Source organism: Sturnus vulgaris, chromosome 19 (assembly GCF_052056855.1).
Source record: "Sturnus vulgaris isolate bStuVul1 chromosome 19, bStuVul1.hap1, whole genome shotgun sequence".
In the NCBI taxonomy this organism is placed as follows: domain Eukaryota; kingdom Metazoa; phylum Chordata; class Aves; order Passeriformes; family Sturnidae; genus Sturnus; species Sturnus vulgaris.
The window spans coordinates 11,507,607-11,529,190 of record NC_142261.1 but is presented as its reverse complement, the minus strand read 5'-3'; the positions used below and the strand labels follow the sequence as shown (position 1 = coordinate 11,529,190).

The following is a 21,584-nucleotide window of genomic DNA, read 5'->3' as shown; positions in this document are numbered from 1 at the left end:
CGCGCACGCGCCATGGCGGCGGCGGCAGCGCGGGGCCGCGCCCGCCTCAGGGGCCGGGCGGAGGGGCTGGGCGGGGGGTTCGTGCCCCGGGGTCCCGGTGTCCCCGTCCTGGCGTCCAGGGGAGCGGGAGAGCCGCCCCTTCCCCGTTTCTCCGCGGCAGTCACTCAGAGCGGCCCCGGCGCACCCCCGGTCGGTGCGGTGAGTGAGGCGGGGGTGACCCCGCGCCTGCCGCATCCCCTCACAGGGCAGGGCTCCCTCGCTGGCTGCAGGCGCGCTTTGAAGCGGGTCACCCCCAGAAACACCCCAGCCTTTGGGTATCTGAGGGGGATTCTCCATCTTCTCCCCATCCCTCTGGGCACGTCTTCTCTCCTTGGTGCCGCCTAGCCCCAGGCTTTGCCCCCCGGTGCCCCGGGACTGCCTCGGGCCGCTCTCTCTGCTGCTGGATCCGAGGGGTGCCAGCACCCTGACCCCAGGCGGTTTGCAGACAGACACCACCTCCCCTGAGGTTTTGATGTTTTTTACTAGTTAATTAATTTTCTTTTAAGGAACAAAACGGCCCGCTGCGATAATAATCTCTGATCTCGAGATAACTTCCTACGTGCTCTAAGGGGCCGTTTCCTGCCTCCTCATAGCCTGGCTCCCCGATAACGGGGTCAGAGCCCCGTGTGGCCCAGGCCGGAGGGAAGATGGTGTCGCAGCCGCTGAAGAGGAAGGAAACCCCGGAAAGGACTCAGCAGGGCTCGGGGGCAGCGCTTGGCACACGGTGCGGATGAGCTGTTTGAATTGGAGAGGGAGGCTGGCGCCGTGAGCCCGGGCAGACACCGAGCTGTGACTCACCGGGGCCGCGGCCGCGCTCGGCCTGGCCGAGCAGGGGGTAAGGGCACGACAAAATAACGGCACGGGCTCCCCGGGCGTGCTAGAAACCTCTGCACGGTGTGAGTTTAGCTCAGTCTTGTGACTCTGTTTAATTTGTGCTTTTGATTTTCATATTGCTTCGGGGCTGGCAATGTGAAATGAAGCGGCACTTGAAAGAAAAAAAAAGTCAATTCAAAGGGAGAAATAGATTTAAGACGTCTGTCTTGAAGCGCTTAACTGGACTGTTGTGCAGTGTTGTTCCAGCTTTGCTGTCTTTCTTTCATGCTCTGCCTTTTCCAGAGGCTCAGTCATTTCTTTCCTCTTTGTTCCTCATCCTACACTGGCAACCAGTGCCAACTGAGGTGTCTGGGTTGGAACATATGGGCTGTGTCTCTGCAGACATTTAGCAGAGTTCAAGTAATCTAAAATGGAAGACTTCTCCAGTGTCATGTTTTAGACAAAACCATCCAGGAAAAGTCTCATCATTAAGATGATCTTAAAGCAGCCCCTGAATCCATGTGCAGGTATCATTTTACCAGCTGCTGACATACAGCCATCTCCTGGGTGGAAAACAACAGCTGTTAGTCATGTATAGCAAAACAGTGACCTAGAGATGAATAATTACATCTGAAAATTCACATCTATGCAAAACAATTTCATCCATTACTAGGAAAGCTTACTTGGTAGCTGTATCTCTGATCCATTCCTGCTGGTTTAAGTGCTTTTATCTGCCAGTAAGAGTTTTAAACACCTGTAGACAGTCTACAATAGAACATGAAGGTTATGATGTTTTCTTGTGTCATTTGAACAGATCTGGCTTGTTTTGTGTTTGACCATGGCCAAAGTACAGATTAAAATATAGCACTTGGACTTGCAATAATATGCTAAATGACATTTAAAAATAATTACAAAAGACATAAGTTAGCAGCAGATTTATAACGTAAGATATAAAAAGGAAATAAAAATTCTTGCTGCTTCATTTGATTGAATTACAATTTTTGTTAAAAATCAAATATACATAGTGATTTTGCCTCCATTTTGTAGGGATAATACTAGAATCTCAGAAGAGTTGGAACATGTCAGAAATAAGCAGTACTAAGTAAAAACCAGTTTTCATGCAGTACTGCATGGGGCTGGACTGCTGCTGGAGAACCAACACACCCACCTTCCCATCCAGAGAGGATTCTAAGGCATGGAAAGGTTTTCAGTTTGGAAGGAACTTTCAAATGAGATGTTCTGAACTTGTACCTATGCAGGCTCTGTGCATCCTTCAAGTAATTCCCTCCTCAGTTTTAGTAACTGTGGTTAAAATAAACCAGGTATTTTAGGTAAAAGATCTCACATTCTACTTCCATATGAGATAAAGGTGGCTTGTTCATCATGAATGTTTTCTGATAAGACTGGGCTTCAACTTCCTAGGCTACAGACAATCATCTCAGGAGTATTACATCCCTACAAATGCATTTGGTTTAGGAAGAATGGATGAATGTCTGGTACCACTTTACCTTTTAATACATATAAATACCTTTATGCCCTTTAACTTTACCTGTTGGCAGCTGACACCCTCAGAGCACGGCCAGCTGTAACAGTGGAGGAGGTGGGGAGCTCAAAAGTGCATCAGCTGCCCATGAAATAAAATCTCAGTTGGCAGAATATTCCCTCTAGAAGGCCCTGTACCTCTTTCCCTGTGCCCAGCTGTTCCTTCTTCCTTTCACCAGAAGCTTTTGATCCCATCAGTTGGGCTGAGAGCCAAATAAATTGTACATGTGGCTCATCCCTAAGTAAGGAGAAGTAAATTTCTGTCAAGGGTACAGAATAAGAATCCTTATTTTGTTTCAAATCAAGTACTGGGTATGCTTCCAATGCAAAATTAACAACCCTAATTTTAACTATGAAGAAAATGGGAAAGAATATGTTGGATTTGGAAGTAGACAGCTGGAGAAGAAACACAGTAGTGAAAGCAGTTATGAAACAAAACTGAAGCAATCACAATCACTTCTGCAAATGGGGAAGCCTGAAATGCTTCGATACAAGTCCACTAATTACAAATCTGGCAAATATGCCTGTACAGCTTTACCTCTGTGCTGGCAGGAAATAGGAAAATAGATCATCAAGAAACCTAATTACTATTCTTCTGGACTTCCTAATATATCAGCAGTTTAAGTGTTGGTATTTTGATCACTCAGTTCTGGAAGAGCTGTTTGATTGTTCTCTCACAGACCAGAAATAACTTTAAGCTTTCTTAGTTCATTGTCCATCTGTCCACAATGTCTTATTTTATACTGGCTCAGAGAGCTTACTGTAAAAAAAAAAAAAAAAAAAAAAAGCCTTTTACTGTCAGATACAAAATTGACATATTTAGGACACCAGAGAATTTATAAATTAAAAAAAATACAGAATCAGCTGGAAATCCCTATGAGTACATGTTTCTCTTGAGGTAACAGAAAGCTTAAGTGGGCTTGTGAAAATTCAGTTCCTGAAGCATCATTCTTGATAGGAAAACCAATCAATAATAATTACAGCTCTGTGTATCAACCTGTAATCTTTCCTGCAACTTGTTTATATAGGTAATGGTAGAAAACAATAAGTGCTTTATATCTGCTGAGTAAGAGAAAATTGACATTTTAAAAGCAATTTTATTATTATTTAGCCTGTGTGCTGGTTTTAAAAAAAGGACATGCTGGCCTAAAATGAGCTACTGCTAAAAAAGAATTAGGATAGTTTGAGCTAAACTCCATGATTTTCTCCCTAAATGAAATACATGCAGGTAATACAGTGCAGACTGTAACTTTCAAGAGTCACATTATGCTCAGATGTAAAGAAATTTTGGGACTAAAAGCAACAAGTTTTATTTTTATCAAATATTACCTGCCCTTAGGTTTAGTTATATAACTTAGGGTTATTGTACCAATAAGTAAAAAAAGAGAAAAATAATGTAGTGCTAAGATAGATGATCATCTGCTTAAAGTAATTTCCTTGCAACTGCATTCTAAGCCTTATATTCATTACCTTTGCACAGCATCCAACTGCAACATTTAGTGAGTAATGCAATCACAAAATTGCATATGCTGACAAATGGAATAAGGGTTGAGCTCTCTAGAAATCAAGATTCAAACATAGAAGGAGTGACAGGGTAGAAACTGGAACCCTTCCCCCCAAGTTTTCTCAGGATGTTTCTTTGGCTCATTAATTACTCATGAATGTCTTCTATTCTCCTATGTAATCTAAGAATTAGCCTCTCAGGCTGGTGATTTGTAACAGTGACTAATACCCTCTAGTGGTACACACAGGAAGAGGAGCTAGACAAAGAATGATTATTTCTTTTTTCATTGTTAAAGAGGCTAAGTAAGATTTCATCTAAATATCATAAATAACCCTATATCTTTGTATAACACAGGGCATCACTGGCCTGTCTAGAGGTGCTGGTTAAATTGGAAAATGCACTGCATTGAATTAGATGTCTATTAGTTAGAAACAGCTGGGTCTTTAATCACTTGTTTGCAGAGGAAACAAATTGCCACCTGCAGTCTGGAAGGAGTGGTCCTAGAGATCCCCAGGTCAGAGAAGCATGTCCTCACATCTCAAGGCTACATTTAATTCCTACACATTACAAGTAACTCTGTAGGCAAAAAAAAAAAGGACGGAAATTACTATTTATCAGTCTCTAATATTGCAGTGTAATAAAGTCTGTATTTCCAGACTCTGTGCAGTCCAGAGTTCACCATCAAAAAATATTTTCTGCAAAAGCTCATAATCAGGCTTTGCTGCAGTTACCAGGACTTTGTTTTATTTGCCAATTGGCAAAGCTTCAGAGATGGAGGTGAAAATGGACAGTGCTGAAGAATAAAGTCCAATAAATGCCCCTCTTACCAAGAAAAAGCTACTGACCTTATTTAAACAAATGTGCAACTACTCTTGAATCTTTTTCCAGAAACCCAGTCTGCTAAAGCAGAGTAATCCAAGTCTGTTTTGAAATCATTTTTGCTTGCATAAACAGAATACCCTCAAGTAGAGGGAATTTCCAGGAACTTACTGCATTTCTCTGAAGTAGCACATCCATGTGCAATATTTGTCATGATGTGATGACACTTGACTAGTCCCATGTCATTCTGATTGTGACTGGTTCTGCCTTTCTGCAATCCCATTACTGCTATAAGATTTAAAAGCTTCTGGTAGTTTTTCAGGATTTTCTGGTGGCACTGATTACTCCACCCCTCCAAGAGGAAGGATCTCATACTGTTCAGTACCACACCGGTTCAGACTTTAAATCAGCTTCTAACCTAATGTTAAGCAAGATGGGGGTCAGAACCAATTATTTTAAGGCCCCATGAAGGAAGGATTTTCTGTGCCTTATCTTTCTCAGCTGTAGTTCCTGGCATTAGTTCAGCTACTGCAGGGTCTTGGACCAGTGTAATCTTCCATACTTCTTGTTATCTCATTATTTTTTTCTTTTGCTGTGGCAAACCAATCTCTGTTCTTTTTATTCTCTTCTAAAGCATATAATAAAAGAATGAAAAAATTGCCCATCTCCCAGACTGGAGTAACTTTGCCAATACTGCTGTAGGATACAATGAAACTTTCAGCCGCCACATCACTGTTTATAAAATGGAGACAGCAGTTTAAAAAGTTCTGACAAGAATTTATTAATTTATGGTTGAGAACAAATGTGTCTGACAGTGGAATGATGAGATTGCCATATTCTGTACAGAGAGATTTTTCTAGAAATCTTTCCACTGTGTTGACAAAACTTGCAGTATAGAAGTTCAGGAGTGGGTGTGAGCTCACAGAATCTCAGCCAGTTACAAGGATGGCTGCATGCCCAGAGGAAGGTTCAGACTTTCTTGCTACTGTTCCTGTTTCTGTATGTTCACTCTTGCTGAAAAACGAATCAAGCTGTCTGACACCTGGCACAGGAGGGCAGCACTAGGTGTTACCTTCCTGTATTAAGCTGGCTAGGAAGTTTTATTACCCAAAAGAAAAGGAAAAAAAAATCTCAAGAAGCTATTTTGAGCTAGAAGCTGGAAGGAAAGAAGCTAGTCAAGCTGAGCCTTCTGTGCTTTTTTTTTTTTGTCCATGCTGAAGGCTGAGAAGAGCCTCCTTCAAAGTACAAGAACCTCTATACAACCAGGGGGAAATGGCAGTTGTGTGGTTACTTTAAAAACACTGCTTTCTGGCTGGTGGGCAGGTACTGCCTGTAAATGCATTTTGTGCAGAACACTTGCAGATGGGTATATATTGACTGTGAATGGCATTTTGTGCGGAACACGTAGTTTTAAAACCTTTCAATACTTTTATGTATATAAGAAAGACATATAAAATCTCTCAAGTACTTTCCCCAAGCCTTAATTTCCTCATCCACTGGAAAAAAAAAATAAAGTTTTCTAATCTTCACTTGAGTTGTCAAACTCCTCCCAGTCTGATACGCTCATAACTTCTGATGGAAAGTCAAGATGATGCTTCATTCGGTCTGCGTGCCACTCTGAGAGCCACTTCTCTGTTTCCATTAAAATAGCCCTGGGCAACGTGAGGACACAGGCAGCCATCCCAGAAATATCATCCTCCAGCTGGGGTCCTTCCTCCCAACAGTCTCTCTCTGCATCATAAATGTGGACATAGTCCATGCGGATTCCCCTGTTGTGGGATCTGCCTCCCAAGACATAAATCCTGTTGTCTAGGACGGCGATGCCTGGCTCTCCATGTCCTGCAGGAAGTGGACACACGTTTGTCCACTGATCAGTGCTTGGCTTGTAGCAGGCAACCTGTAAAACAAAAAACAAGAGAGAAGCCACAATGAACTTGTATCCTAGTGACAGAGCCTGGCCATAAGGTAAACTATTCAGTCTTTTGACAGTGTGTTGATAATGGAGACAGCATATGACTATCTAATACAAGTACAGTGCTCAGCAGAAAATTGTGCACAGTTGCCACATAGCTTTGAAATCACTAGTTCTGACCCTGCTGCTGGAGTAACAGCTGTATGTCATTCCAAAAATGTATACAAAAGTGAAAGAGATGGGGACACGTGCTAATATAAACCCAGACATAATGCACCTGTTTGCATTAGAGAGAAAATGCTGGAACATAGAAATATGACAAATCTGCTAAGCTGCCTCTGTGCCATATGTTGGAGAGTTTTAGATTTCATTGGGTACCTACTTGGCTAACTGCTTTCCTTTGTAGCCACCTTCTCATCATTCAGATACACTCTTCAGCTAGATTTAATTTTGCCATCTGCACTGGCTCTATTAAAACAGTTCCTTTTTGTGTCTTCTTTCCAAGTCTCTAGCAGTTCTAGAAGCTGGGGTAAAGTTCAAGAGAATTCTCTCCAGACGTCCCTTACCTTCATACTGTACATTTTAATTGCATTATACAACTGCCATCCAACACATCCTTAACAGCTCTGCCCTGCAATTACACATTGGTAATTCAAAAGTTCTCCACTTAGGAAAAAATGCATGTAAAGACAGCATAAAATAAATTTAACTGATGTGCTACCTACTGGGCATATGCATGCCAATGAAGTTATCCATCAGAGATGTTTTCAAATTGATAAGAATTCCAAGTGCTAGAGCTTTAATGCTTTGTGGGTGAGACAAAGTGTTCAAGACAGACAACAGTAAATAAATCATTGTCAGCTCTGCAAGTGAGGGGGAGAGAGAGCTCATCCAGCAGACACTTTTATTTGCATACTTAGACATTACACCTAAGTGCCAGCATCCATAAGAACCCAAGAAAAGGCACAGGAGTGCCGTGGTCCCACCTGGTGAACGTCCCTCCTGTAGCCAGAATCGTTGTTGCTTCCCCCGATGACGTAGAGCTTGCCCAGCAGCGCAGCCATCCCGTGCCACGCCCGTCTCACTGGGCCATCTGCCAGGACATCCCAGCGGTCAGTCCTCGGGTCATAGCACTGCAGCTCCTTCAGGTAATCCTCTCCTCTCCTCCCACACGTGATGTACATCTTCCCGTCCAGCGCTGCTCCCGCGTGCGCGTACACCTGCAGCGCCACACCAGTGGCAAAGCAAGAGGTTGAGGGCTGCGTTTATGTATTTCTCTCGGTTTTAAAGCAGGGAATAGACATGAAGGGAATGACATTCTTCATGAGTTATGCAGAGATCAAAAATAGAAAGGATTTTCTTACGGACAGTTCTTTCTAAGATATTATAATTGTGAATTTCTGAATGAAACACACTAGAATTTCTAAACCTTCCAGAAATGCAGCATTCTCTGTCTTTATTGTTCCTTGATTAGAAGATCATTCACACTGTAACTTTACTCCCTAATCTACCTGGAAGCCATTTTATTGGCGATTTTTCTTATACAAGCAGTGTTATCAGGAATTCAAATTATTCTACTTCAGCCTTTTTATATTTTCATCATTGACACACATTTATTATTTATTAATAGTTTTAACGATTAACACAGTAAAGGTGCAGGCAAAATCAACAAGAAACAGGAAAAATAAGCATCTAACTGGAAAATGTAGTTTACATATGCTATTATTTCTTGTCATCCATTTATTCCATATACAGAGTTTACTGCTTTCCATTAAAAGTTACACCTGAGAAAAACATCTAGCAAGGTTAAATCAGGAATTGGGGAACTGTGGTAGTGTATGTGGCTAATGCACTCCTTACCTCCTTCTTCAGAGGTGTCACATATTCCCAAGTGTTGGTTTTAGGGTCATACCTCTCCACTTCCCTCAGGTCTTCATGGTAATCTCGGCCTGCGACGGCATAAATATAGTTGTCCACGACACAAACACTGAGGTCAGCGTGCTCCTGCTGCAGGGACTGGATCTGGAACCATCTGTTGTGTCGTGGGTCATACCTTGTAAAAGAGTGGGATCAAAGAAAGTTATTCCTACAGCCACAGAGTCACTGCTGGAATACCACACAGCTCCATGGATGTGGGTTACTGAACTGTCTTCAGCTGAAATTGAGCTCATCTGTAAGTGATGTGAAATTTGGCCTTGTCAGCATTTTATTATTAGCAAACTTGTTTTGTTCTATTTATAGAAGATGTATTTTAGCTGACATAATCATGCTATAAAAGGCTTTCCATTATCTTGTACACTGCTGTTGGGTTACATATCACAATCTCTGTTTGCACAAAGCCATTCTACAAGGTAACACAGTCTAAAAATAGCACAAAGACTGAATCTGGATCTTCAAGAATACAAGAAGGCCATAAGTATGAGGTGGGTTCTTTGATTCCTGTCCCAAATATCTGCTGCTCAAAGTGGATCTCATGATTTACTTTCATGTCAAACTATCTCTCTCATATGGAAATTTTAGTTACAGAGAAAACTGGTTGAGAATTGAAACTATGAATGCCATAAAGTAAGAGCAACTCAGCTAAGACTTGTAAAAATGAGCACAGTATAAAGGCAATAGGGTTTATATCTGTTTTTGCAATGTAATGGGCATGAAGGTCTAAATCTGATCCTTCTTCTTGCTCTTCTCCCTGTCACACAGTAATATAAAAGGACCCTGGAATGCTGCTATCATGCACACAGAGTTTTGAATATCTGTTGGTAATAGCATTTTATGTAAAATCCACATAGAAGACTTCCACACAGAAGACTTCCAGAGCACATAGAAGACTTCCAGAAAACGCTATTTAGAGAACAGCTAGACAGCCTAGAGTTCAGGCTCATTACTGCTTCCCACACCTTTAATACTTCCCTCCTCCAAGAAGGCAGAAAGAAGCACAAGTAATACTCTTGAATGAGTAACTGTTTCTACACTGCTAGGCTTGGCTTGCTCTCCTAAGCACTGCTGGGAGCTTCCTGTTACTATGAAGCTTTCTTTTTCTTGTGCTTTCTTTCATTGAGGCTCCTGCTCAGTTCCTAATCTTTTGTCTGGCAAGTGTATTCACTGTCTACTGGCTTACTAACTCAGAAATAAGGCAGCAGGGTGGCAATAAAATTAATAGCAGGATTATCCTTATCTTACCTCCAACACCTTGACTCTGCTCGAAAACCACTTACATTGTTGTCTCCACCAATTAAATATACAAAATTATTGAGAACAGCAATCCCTTGGTTGGACATTCTGGGGGCTAATGCAGCTGTAAAGTGCCTCCACTCCCCCAACAAGGGGTTTAGATACTTGGCTTGATCACTGAGGACAATGGATGGAGTAGAATGCATCCCTCCAAATCCCACTACACACTGGAACTCTGATCTCAGCTGTGTCTGGGAGCTCTGAAGCATTGGCTGAAGACATTCGTTCTTGTGGTACATTAATGCATCTGCAACTGTATCTTTTAAAGGACATGGACTTAATTTGTCATGAAGCCTTTGCAGGATCTGGGGTTCCATCAGAGGAAAACGAACTGTCTCAAGTAGCTTAAGGGGTTCCATCAGGGAGACCTGATCTGTCTCCAGTTCCTCTGGAGAATAATGATAAAAAAGTGCTCCATCATAAACTTCAAACTCATAGTTAACCTCCAAACGGTTGCTGCTGAGAAGGGAGTAGACCTTCTGCAGGGGTAGCTGTCGGTACACCTGTGTCCTTGAGAAAGCTGTAAAGTTCTTCAAAATGTAGGAGTCCAGCTGTTCACTCAAATGCCTCAAGTCATAGTGGTCAGCTAGTCTGTACACATCAAGGATGTTCTCTTCATCTACCCAGGACATGAGGAAATCACAGCAGAACTTAATGACTTCTGGAATCTGCAAGAGAGAGAGGTTTTTCATTTCAGACACCACCTGCCCCCCACTTGAGAGACAGAGGACTGAAGCCTGGGATGACTGTAAGGAAATTGTCCACAAAATGGCTGTTCTCCTCACAGTCTGACCACCATGGTCACTTGTGCCCTGTTCACCATTCTCCAGAGAAAGAAAACTCAGTGTGGCTATGGAGATGGGTATAATACAGCTCTTCCAGCCATGCTGTACTGCAAGACTGAGTTTGGCTTCAGGTGCAGCAGCAATGTGTCTTCCAAGACACGTGGGACACTGGACAGCCAGGCTGCCTCCTCTGCAGCCTGTGTGAGAGCAGCCAGGAATGCAGACACAAAGGACACAGTGGTTGCAGTCACTCTGTGTTTGCTTTCTCAGAGGACTACAGACATACTATATCAAAGATTGTATCTGTAACAAATATATCACTCAAGTGCATAGGAAGCCATTGGAAAGGAAAATGAATATTTAGTATTGTCTTCTGAACACGATTTGAAGTTGTGTCTGGCAGGAGGAACTACTGGCAAACAGAACTAACTGCTGTCCAGGAGTCCTTCTGCTAACAAAGTGTGTAAAAACCAAGCAAAGCAAGCACTCACAATGTTTAACATTTAGTACCAAAGCCTTGTGCAGCAGTTAGCTGCAGGGGAAATTAGAGAAAAAAACTTGTCTTAAAAGCACATGAACCCTGCACTTAGTGCAAACCACAGTGGCAGGATTTTGTGTAGTGACGGGGTCAGGAGAGGTCATGTGCCTGTGGACTCACTTGGGGAAGACCTTGAGCAGCACAACAATTTCTGAGCAACAAACCCTATTCTTTACCATAGGCCAGGGATATTCTGTTTCAGGGAAAGTTTCATAAGCAGATCAGTGAGTGCTATATAAAATACTCCTCTGGATGAAATGGGGAACGTTTTAAGTAATGAAACCATTGGCACAAATGAGATGTGCAAGTACCCATTCATTGTTCCTACCCTTCCACAGTTAGTTCCAGTGGATACAGCATCCCTGAAATCCTTCTAATCATGCCCATGCTCCTGCTCACCTCTTAACCCTCCCTCTAACCAGATATCCATGTTTTCTGTTTTTTTCATCATTGCTTTTGTTTCACATTTCCCAGTACCTCACCTGAAGTTGACAAGCTGCAGCTAAAGTTTCTTGTACACTGTTCACACTGAGTTCCAGCTCAGAAGTGTAAATGAAGTTCAAGATTTTGCACATTGCATTGTAGGAGATGCCATGAATATGAACTTCTTCTTGTTCCATCTCTCTCAATCCTCCTGCAAACATTCCTCTGCAAAACAGACAATGGCACATGCTATGGCAGATTTGCAATGAAGCTTTCTTCAGTTTGCTCATCTTTTGTTGTCCTGGGAACATAAAAAACATTCAGAAATGCAAAAACCTAGCTAGACACTTTTATGTGATTACCTCTTCTCTAAGTTAAGTGTACAGGCCTTTGGGGCCTAAGAAAGTAACTCTTCATTGTGCAGGAAAACAGTAGGGGCAACCTAGAAAGTACAGTTCACAGGTGAAGGACTTAAATATAGGCCCAGTATATATGGATAGTCAATGGTCAAAGGCAGATACTCTGGGTGTGGGGGAAGAGGAAACACAGAAGAACTTGGAACAGTGGGATTTTTTTCCTAAGGAAGAGCAGTTCTTCCTTCAGTTAGAAATTTGTCTGGATTGACTTGGGTGTTTGCTCTATGAAAACAAAGAAACTGCTAATCAAATGGACTGGGGACTGCCTGGTTTAATGGCCAGCGAGTCACCCTATAGGCACACAACAGTGACCCACTTCCAGGGAGTTTTTGTGTATTATGAAATGATCAATGGGCAAAGTCTTACAATGCTAAGGATATGTTAAAAGCCACTTAGAGTGCACTTAAGCAGAAGATACCAGTTCAGAAAGTCTCTCCTCTTTATAAACCTCCAAGTACCACAGTGAATTTAGTGGAGGTAAGCTCAGTGTGCAGGAACAAGAGCTTTACTTCTGCAGAGAAATAACAGAGAGATGAATAAAGCCATAGTTAGTATTTTGAAACAGCCTCAGCTCCATCTCATGGGTCTGAGTTTACATTCAGAAGGAGTGTGGCCATACAGAAGATTTGGATGTCCCAGTTTTGACTAAGAGTCAGACTGGTGCTTTGTTACTGAAGTGTACCTGAAGTAGTCGCAGGATGCAGCCAGGAGGATGCGATGAGCCTCAATGGGTTTGTCCTCCACGACCAGAACCACATCGAAGAGGATGCTGCTGTCCCGGAGAGACAGCAGCCCGCTGAGCAGAGCCTGCGAGTGCTCTGCACTGCGGTAAGTGTTGCTGCTGCGCTGCTGCACCGGCGGCTCCAGAGCAGCTTGGTGTGCCTGAGTCAGCTCCTGATCCTCAGCCATCCCAGGCAGAAATGCTCAGCCACCAGCTGCAGCAGAATGAAATCTGTGAGACAACAGAATCAGCAAAGGTTTGTGCCTTTTGCTTTACAAACGGTCCTCTGACCCGTGCCTGCCACAGAAAGTAAAGCAACTCTTCAGTCAATGGAGAGACAGTTCAATCCTGAACAAATTATTCCAAATGATACTGAAAACAGACAGATGGACATCAGCACACCAAAGTGGCAGAATAAGGTTTTCCAAAAACAGGTATTCTGACTCCTGGGTTTTCAGACCAATACCAGAGCATGTGTCACGTGGGTATTTTTTTTTCTTAGCAAGAGTTTCACTTCCCAATCCATTACAAAACCCCTAGTTTCTTTTCTATTTCTGCATCATCTGCAACAAAAAGTGGACCAAATTTTTGCCAAATTCCAAATTACCTAATATTCTCAGGTAACTTTTCTGCAATATAAACTGTACCTTCCATCTTTCTCTTAATATTTTACCACAGAATCAGAAAGCTCTCCTCTCTCCCTGTGTTTGCTCTTTCCATTTTCTGTAGCTGAGCACATTTCCAACTGTAATTGTGCAAAATACTGTATGAAACTGCAGGCTTCAAAGTGAGTTTCTTTATTTTGGCAACTTCAAGCTAACATGCACAACTACTTTCCACTTCCCTGTGACTCCCTGCAGAGAGGAGGTATTTCCTCCACAATGAGCACTGTCCAAGGCTATCCTGTACCTTTTCCTAGGGCTGCCACTGACACACTGGGAAAGTCCCCTATGGCACATTGGGAAACACCTGTAAAAAGCTATCTGGAAGTGATTCTGTTTCATGTCTATGGTTAAGCAATCAAAATCTCATAAGTCCTCTTCTACCATCCTGTAATTGACCCTGTCCATTGTCTTTGAAGAATGTCAGAAGTTGTAGCAGTCAGAGCTTATAGACTCTATCCAGTTGTCAAAGCACATTAAAAAAACACCCTCCATTAGCAAAAGGAAGTAAGTGATCTGATATGGCTGCTAACACATTTATAAGATCCTCTGTTCAGCAGCCTAGGAAATAGCTCAGTGCCACAAGGGATAGTCACAAGGGGTTAGCAGCAGTCAGGGAAGCAAAAGAGAACAAACCCAGCAAATCCAAACAAACAGAGAAAAAATGGAACCACTGTTTAATTGTGCCAGCCACAGAGAGTGAGTGCAGCACTGGAGATCTCTCAAAATACTGCAGGTATTCTGGGTATGGGCAGCCAGGAAGGAGAAATACCAAAATGTTTATTGTTCTGCCTGAGGAAGTTACCTTACACTGTCCAAAACAAAAGGAAAGTGGTGTTGCATGGTGAATGGGATGAAAAAAGCCCTGAGAAAGTGTACTAATGTTTATCTGCTCTTTGCCAGCAAAAGCAAGACAGCAGCTCAGAAGAGGAGCTCTGACAAGACAGCCTTCTGGGGAGCACTCAGCTTGATTAGAGAGGGGAAAACTCCATGATCAGCTGAAGAGATGAGTAATGGGTTATTTTTCATGACAGGTTGATGCTTTTCCTAGAAATCAAATGAAAGCAGACAAAACATTACTGCATCATTGCATTTGCTCCTGGGGAATACTAAGAGTGATGGATTGAGGCAAGGGAAATGAGATAGTAAGAAAGGCAAGTGAAACAGTGAGTGTTACATGATGTTGATCAGAAATTTCCCATTTCACTACAAGGAAATAAATGCAGCAAAACTGAAGCAGGGTGATGCATGGCCCAAATGGGGAAATTATTAATCTTAACACTGTTAATGTGATTAAATGTGAGTAAAGCTCCAAAACAGGTTACATCTTTTATTCTTCTTAGCGAACTGTATCCAAAGAAGTCTCTATGGAAGTAAAATCACTGTATCAAAAAGCAGAAGTAAAAGCAACAAATTAACTATTTTCTGAATCCAAAGACATTTCAGGAGTAGAGGAAACAGCATGACCTTTGATACAATCTTATAGTGTATCACATACTGCAGTCAGGGGTGGGAGAAAGGCCAAGGCAAGGTAAGTGAGAGATAATAAAACTACACAGGCTACTGAAACCCTGTAACAAATGTTAGCAAAGAAATGTATGGTAGGAGAAGCAGGTTACAGAGAGAGATCCATGCAGGGTACAGTGGGAAACACATGTAATCATGCAAGCCTTTATTTATTTAATTAATATGACTGTAGATAGTTACTGTTCAGAATACATTCTCTATCCAAATAATCTTGAAAAGTTACAGAAAGGGGATAAAGCTTTCAGCAAGCAAAGCCCCAGAAGAGATCTGATCTTACAAATGTGGTTGGTGGAACCAGGAATATTAAATGGTATTATGAAAGACAGAAAATAGAAATAAATTAAAAGGATAAATCATTCAGTGATTCTGTAGCCAGTATGAGCATTGGTATCTGAATAGCTCACAGTGACAAGTGGGAGCTGTCTTGAAGATCTGCAGGGAGTTTATCTCAGTTAGAGTAGATACACTTACATTATGCCATAACTATTATCACGAGCTGAACAAACCAGCTCTGCTGTGACCACCCAGTGTGGTCAAAAAGAGATGCTGGGAGTGCAGCTGAACCATCCCCCCACAGCTGAACCTACAGATGTCTTGCTATGCTCTGAATTCTGGCAGTCTTGACCTCTTGTTTTCAACTTCTGCCCCTGAGCTGTACCTTGGCTGTCACTGGTGAGCTGCACTGTCCCTCAGGGTGGTCACTCATGCTTGTACATCATTCTAATGAACTGCTCCCAGCCTATGAAATTAAAGGCCAATATTTGTAGTATTAGTCTATAAAGTCTGACTGACTTATGTGGTTAAGTCTTCCTTGAGCCAAAAGCCAAGGAAATATTAACTCCTGCCTAGGTAGTTTCAGGAGCTGGTAGAAAAGAGATGTAAGACCAAGAAGGGCAGAGAAGCAGGGGGTGGCTGTGGGGATGTGGTCAGCAGGGTTCCTTCTCTCAGCTGAGTGTGAACTGGAACAGTTGCACCAGGAGCAGCTGGGGTCGGCTGGGCAGGAAGGTACAAGAGAGGCTGCTGGGCCTGGGTTAGTGGGGCTGTGTTGTAGGCTTCTTTGAGAGACAAGTTGGGTGGATTTGGCATTTGAGTTTTCTGGACTGAATGCAGGGTGTTTGCTGAGCTGATTGATCATTTTGTGTATTTCTTTGGGTATTGTTCTAAATGCTGATTACAAAATTGCTGAGGAGGAATATTGCTGTCAGCATAGCACTCTGCTTGTCAAACTACGTGGTCTGACCAGTGTGCTTTGTGCCTTTGTTGCTGTCTACAAATCTTTTTTGCTTAATTTTTATTAAGAAAAAAAAACAAAAAACAACCCAAAGCTGCCTAAATGTAGTGTAAGCAGGACAGTTCTGGATGGAGAGAGAGAACAGGTTTGTTCTCTCTATCCTAAGCTTCTCTACTGTCAGCTTCTTGCTTGTTGGATGTTCCTGAGGCCTCTCTGCTCTCTTACTTCTGTTATTGTGAAAACAGCTCTGTGACTGAGGCAAGTTCTCAGAAATTTGAGTAATATGCTTTCTTTTCTCTTCTCAAGCAAGTTTCTCAGTACTGGTCAGATGTTAGCAGTGGGCTTCAGTGGCTGAGTAACCCTGCAGGTGGAAAATATGAGGTGGAAAAGAAGAATTCTTTGAGTTCACTGTGCTTCTTTAACAGAAGCAAAGATAAAAAGTATTGTCTCATGTTCTGTGGAATGTTGCCTGCAGAAATAGGGGAAGGGAAGTCCTTGTTCCAACCACTTTGAAATTGCAGAGAAAATCAGGCTAGACATTTGCTTTGCTGGCTGCACACTGTATTTGAGCCTGCAGTTATGTTAGTTTGTGTTTGTCTTTTAGAGGATGTGGGTTAATGTAGTGATTAATTTTAAAGTATGACAACTGAGTTTCCAGTACAGCAAGAAGAAAGCATATGGGATCAGTAATTGTATGTGCATGTCTACAGGCAAGTGTTGGAAGATGTTGACTGTTTGGTCACTTTGAATCAAGGAGTTAAAAAAAACTACAACAGGCAAAAAAAATCCCCCATAAATGAAAAAACCCTCAGGGGTGCCTAGAAGCACAAGACTGCTCTTTTTCAACAGACTGAAATCTTCTACATTCTGTGTCTGGATTCCATCTGAGAACCAAGAGAAGGCAGCCACACCTTGCAATGGAGGGAGCACAAAGGAACTTGAGTACTTCCTTCTCTTTCCTGTTTATACACAAAGTTCACTGTATCACTAGTGATCTCTGGTAATAAGCTAATAATATAATAAACACAGTGAAAGTGTGATAAACACAGTGACTTGCAGATAACTCTGTGTGGTTGTCTTGTATTCCAATTCTATTTCTACAACACGCTTCTGCAGATTATTGGCATGAAGAAAAGCAGAGGTCTTAGGCTTCTGATTATTCAACTGAAATAACTACTGAAATAACATTGACTACCCATGAAAAGAGTGACAGTGATTTTTTAAAAACAAAATCCCCTCTCTGATCAACAACAGAATACTTGCTTTCATAATAAAGATATGTGGCTTATGACTGAGGAAGTTGTCACTGGGACAGGAGGAATTTAGGGAATGCACTGTAGTTTGATCAATGGCAAAATGGTGAGAAACTGGTATGCTGGTTTGCTCTTGTGCTCACTGAAAATCCTTATCCTTTTAAGAACACAAGGGCTAGGAATGGAGTAACAACTACAAGCAGAGAGGAAAGGAAAAATTAAAGGCGTGGCAACATAGATATGGTAGAGGAGAATGCAGTGTCTGTCCCCAAGATCAGCATGGATCAATTGTCACACCGTGGTGTTCCTGTGCTGCCATTACAGCTAACTCAGCTCTACTGCCTGGTGAGGGATGCTGTGCTTTAACGTGGTGCAGATCATTTACAGTGCTGAAATCTCTTGTTGGTGTTGTGAGGGTGTTATACACACCTAGCCCAATATTCACCCCTTGTATGGTCAGCATCCAGGTCAGAGAGATGCTCCTAATGTGAGGTGCATGTGTGGGTTTGGGGGTGTGTTTTTGTAAAGTTATGCTGACAGCCTCGATTCTCTACTGTAGAGAAATGGCTGGATGCAGGAAGGATTAACCAAGTTAGTTTCTATGGAAACTCAGACATTTTTGCATTCAAGAGCTCGTGGCTGTCAGTTACATCACTACAAAGAGGTGTTTTACGCAGATAGTGATATTTTCTTGTGCATCAGCTGTGCCCAAAATAAACTTGAGCTTGCTGGTGTCGGGTATCCAAATCTGTTTAGTTTACTGCCATATGGACAGGTGGCTCGAGCTTGGTGGGGGTCCCATGCTTTCTTAGAAGTGTGGAATAATTTAGACTGGAAAGGAACTTGGGAGGCCTCCAGTCCAATCTGTGCTCAAAGCAGGGAAACCTTCAAAATCAGGTCAGGATGTGGACAGCCGTGTCTGGTCAAGTGCAAAATCTCCATCCTTGTCAGTAGTCAGAAAATTGATTGTTTAACCACCAGATTTGTCTTCCTCTTCAGCTGTCTGAATATTTTTCCTGCAATTTGTGACACTTGCCTCTCATCCCTGGCTTGGTGTACCACAAAGAGAGTTTGACTCTACATTGTCCTGTGCCCACTAGGTGGCTTAAAAATGTCAACTGGCTCTGCCCTTCTTCTTTTTGCCCTGTACTGAACAAATCCACTGTTCTTGTGCTTGTATCTTCTTGTAAGTGCTCCTGCCCTGTATGGCTGCTCCACTGAATTCTCAGGTTTTTCTTTCAGTAGAGAGCTTAAAACTGGACACAATATTCCATTTTTTTTGAATTATGAGTGCTCAATAGAGCAGGAAATAATATTTTCACATGACCTACTGGCTTTGCTTTTGCTAACACAGCCCAGTATGAAGCTGAACCCCACTGGAGAAATCATATTCAACTAGCTGCTTGTCAGGACCCCCAGGGTCTCTTCTTCCAAAGCTGCCTTGCAGCCAGGCTTGTCTCCTACCTGCTGTGATATCTGGAGTTGTTCTTACCCAGCATGACTTTGCTTTTGCTGCTAAAAATGATGTAGTTCCTCTTGGTCCCCTCTTAGAGCTTGCTGTCCTCTGTCTTGCAGGTCATATTCATCAGAGCTTTTCCCTGGCACAGAACAACCAGTGTGCTGTGTTGGTTGGGATCCAAGTACATTAGGCCTTTAAAAGTCTTAATGCATTGGAGGAATTTGAAAATCTGTGCCCTAAGGCTTCCCACACCTTCATCTCTCCCTAGGGAGTGACAAGGATTAGGATTTAAACCAGGCTTCAGCTGCAAGCCTGACAAGACAAGATACATGGCTGGAACAAAATGCTGGTTCTGCCTGGGGGCTGCAGATGCCAGCAGGCAGAACCTGGCTGTGGACCAGAATTTTAACTGGGCAGAGGACACACAAACAAACACATCAACTAAAGTCAGGGAGTGTGCAGAAAGGGGAGGCAGCTGGGTGCCTGCCAAAATAGTTGGGAAAACAAATGTCATGCCACAAACAATATAAAATGAAAAGCAAAACTATTGTTCATTCTAACTGGAGTGCAAATACCAGAATAATTCACCAACTGTGTGATAATTTTAATGGGCAATTACTGAGTTTATGTTACATGTAGACAAGACTTTAGCCAGTTTCATGCTTTTTCAAGGAAAAGGGAAGAAAGGGAAAGGGAAGGCAGAAGCTTTTATCAGCAATTCTTCTTTCAAAATCCCTCTATGCATTCACAACTGCAAAAATAAATATTCTAAAATACTCCATTTTAGGAACCTTCTACAAATACAAGAAACAGCCCAAACAACTCCTTTTGACCGAGGTCTCCACAGAAAGAAAGAAAGGAGGATATGTGGTATTACAGAATATTTTCAGCATTATTTTTGAGCACTCAAATGATGACGTGCTTTTGCCTGGTCTGTACACACAGCCTTCCCTTACATCACTGATGGAAATAAACAGAAACAAACTCTGAATTGACTTTCTGAGCCATTTCCAGTTTCTAGCATTAGTAGTATACTTGCAGTGTGGGAGGAAACCAAAAGGCGTGGCTTAGGAAACAGCTTTTGCAAACTGTGCTGTCTCACAAATGTTGGCATTCATTCCTTTCAGCAAATACCTGTGGGGTTTTGCTTTTTTTCTCCTCCTAAACCCATTACAAGTTATTTCTAAGACATACACAGAATAAAACACCTCGTTTAAAATGTGTATGACAACACCACCATGAAGTATATCTAGATTTAAAGAAACAGATAAAATATTTTTTCCTCCTGTGAACAGCAGTATAACCTAAAGAATAAGAGCTTTCTAATTTGAGTGTTTTACCTTATCTGTAACAGATGTGCAACTTACCCACATTCATAGAACTGTCATGTTTTCTGTTGTGTAATTTTTGTGTAATTTATAAATTAGCCAGTATGTTCAAAGAGTTTTGATAAACTCAGGTAGCTGCCAAGACTTGAACCTGATTTTTTTAATTGCTTAAATCACATAATGACTTTTTAATGACTTTTATTATTCTAATAAACAAGGAGGAAAAAAATTACAAAGTAATTATTTCTTTGCCAAACACAACACTTAAGTGACCTGGAAGAGAGCAAAGCTCTTCAGTTTCTCATGAACATGAAATTTTTTTCATACTATTCACCATATTAATTTTGTTCTGGCAGGCGTATGTGACTATGACTGAGACATTTCTCATCAGCGACACAGAACAAGCAGTTTTCTGTGCAGGGGAAGGTGACCTGGAACTGCACACCGCTCAGCGAGGCAGCCTGGCTCTACAGCAACCCTGTGACCACGAGGTCAAAGCCAGGTCAAGCACAGTTATGGTTTTACTTTCTGTTGCCGGGCTGACAATGCCTTTGCAGGTCCTGAAACTCGCTCGCCCCTCTCGTGCAGGCGACCCCGGCGAGGCAGCCCAGGTATCCCTGTACCTGTGCACAGGTATCCCCTGCACAGGTATCCCTGTACCTGTGCACAGGTATCCTTGCACAGGTATCCTTGCACAGGTATCCTTGCACAGGTAACTCCGCACGGGTACGCGGGGCCGGCCCCACCTGCCGGGCGTCCTCAGCGGCTCCTGCTGGCGCTGCCCGGCCCGGCCTGGCGGGACGCGGCGCTGGCAGCCGCTGCACCGGGCCCTGCCACCGCCCCCGGCCGCTGCTCGGGCCGTGGCACCTCCCTCCCGTTATCGCCCGGTGTCCCCGGGCAGCCCCGCGGCGGGCAGGGCAGAGGACACGGCCTGGGCCCGCGGGGTCGGCTCGGGACGCGCTGACAGGCGCGGCCCCGGGGCACCCCAGCCCTCCCGGGGAACCGCAGAGCTGGTGCCGGCAGGGGAGCACCGAGCGGCCCGGCCGGGCCCGCACTCCCTCGCCCCCGCCGCAGCACCTACCGAGAGCGGCGGCGGCGCCTCCGCCTTCATGTGCGACCCGGAACCCACCAGGCGAGGGAGGGGCGGCGGCGGCCGGAACCGGGAAGGGCGGCGTGGGCGGCCCCAGCACCGCCAGGGCAGGTGCCGTGGCTGTGCCCGGTGAGTGCCGGGCCGGTCACCGCCGCGGGGAACCCGGGGCTGCCGCGGCCGCGACACCTGAGGCCAGTGCGGGGCGCGTCCGGGCCGCCACCGACAAGTAGCTCTCCTGAGCTGGACTACATTTCCCAGTGAGCCTCACAGAGAGCAAGCAGATCCCGCGAG

General features: G+C 43.4%; 1 protein-coding gene across 2 annotated transcripts; it reads right to left on the bottom strand.

Moving 5' to 3' along the window:
- Positions 1–5,473: 5,473 nt before the first annotated feature.
- On the bottom strand, positions 5,474–21,559 carry KLHL22 (kelch like family member 22). Of its 2 annotated transcripts, none has more exons than XM_014894726.2 (7): positions 21,285–21,559; positions 12,705–12,957; positions 11,666–11,831; positions 9,810–10,528; positions 8,490–8,682; positions 7,616–7,849; positions 5,474–6,614 (listed from the first exon to the last, which is right to left on the bottom strand). In XM_014894726.2, exons 2-7 carry the CDS (start codon positions 12,929–12,931, stop codon positions 6,237–6,239), a joined length of 1,917 nt encoding a protein of 638 aa, XP_014750212.1. In that variant the 5' UTR covers positions 12,932–12,957; positions 21,285–21,559; the 3' UTR covers positions 5,474–6,236. The 2 variants fall into 2 exon arrangements, with proteins under 2 accessions (XP_014750212.1, XP_014750210.1); XM_014894724.2 differs by having other exon boundaries at positions 12,705–12,974; positions 21,285–21,413.
- Positions 21,560–21,584: the final 25 nt, after the last annotated feature.

Bases quoted from the DNA above. Each gene is read 5' to 3' on its own strand.
- KLHL22 (XM_014894726.2), bottom strand. From the start codon at position 12,931: ATGGCTGAGGATCAGGAGCTGACTCAGGCACACCAAGCTGCTCTGGAG. The intron at 8,683-9,809 runs GTAAGATAAGGA...CTCTTTTACAAG, and splicing joins GCAGAGTCAAGGTGTTGGAG to GTATGACCCACGACACAACA. The intron at 6,615-7,615 runs GTGGGACCACGG...TTTGTTTTACAG, and splicing joins ACAGGAGGGACGTTCACCAG to GTTGCCTGCTACAAGCCAAG.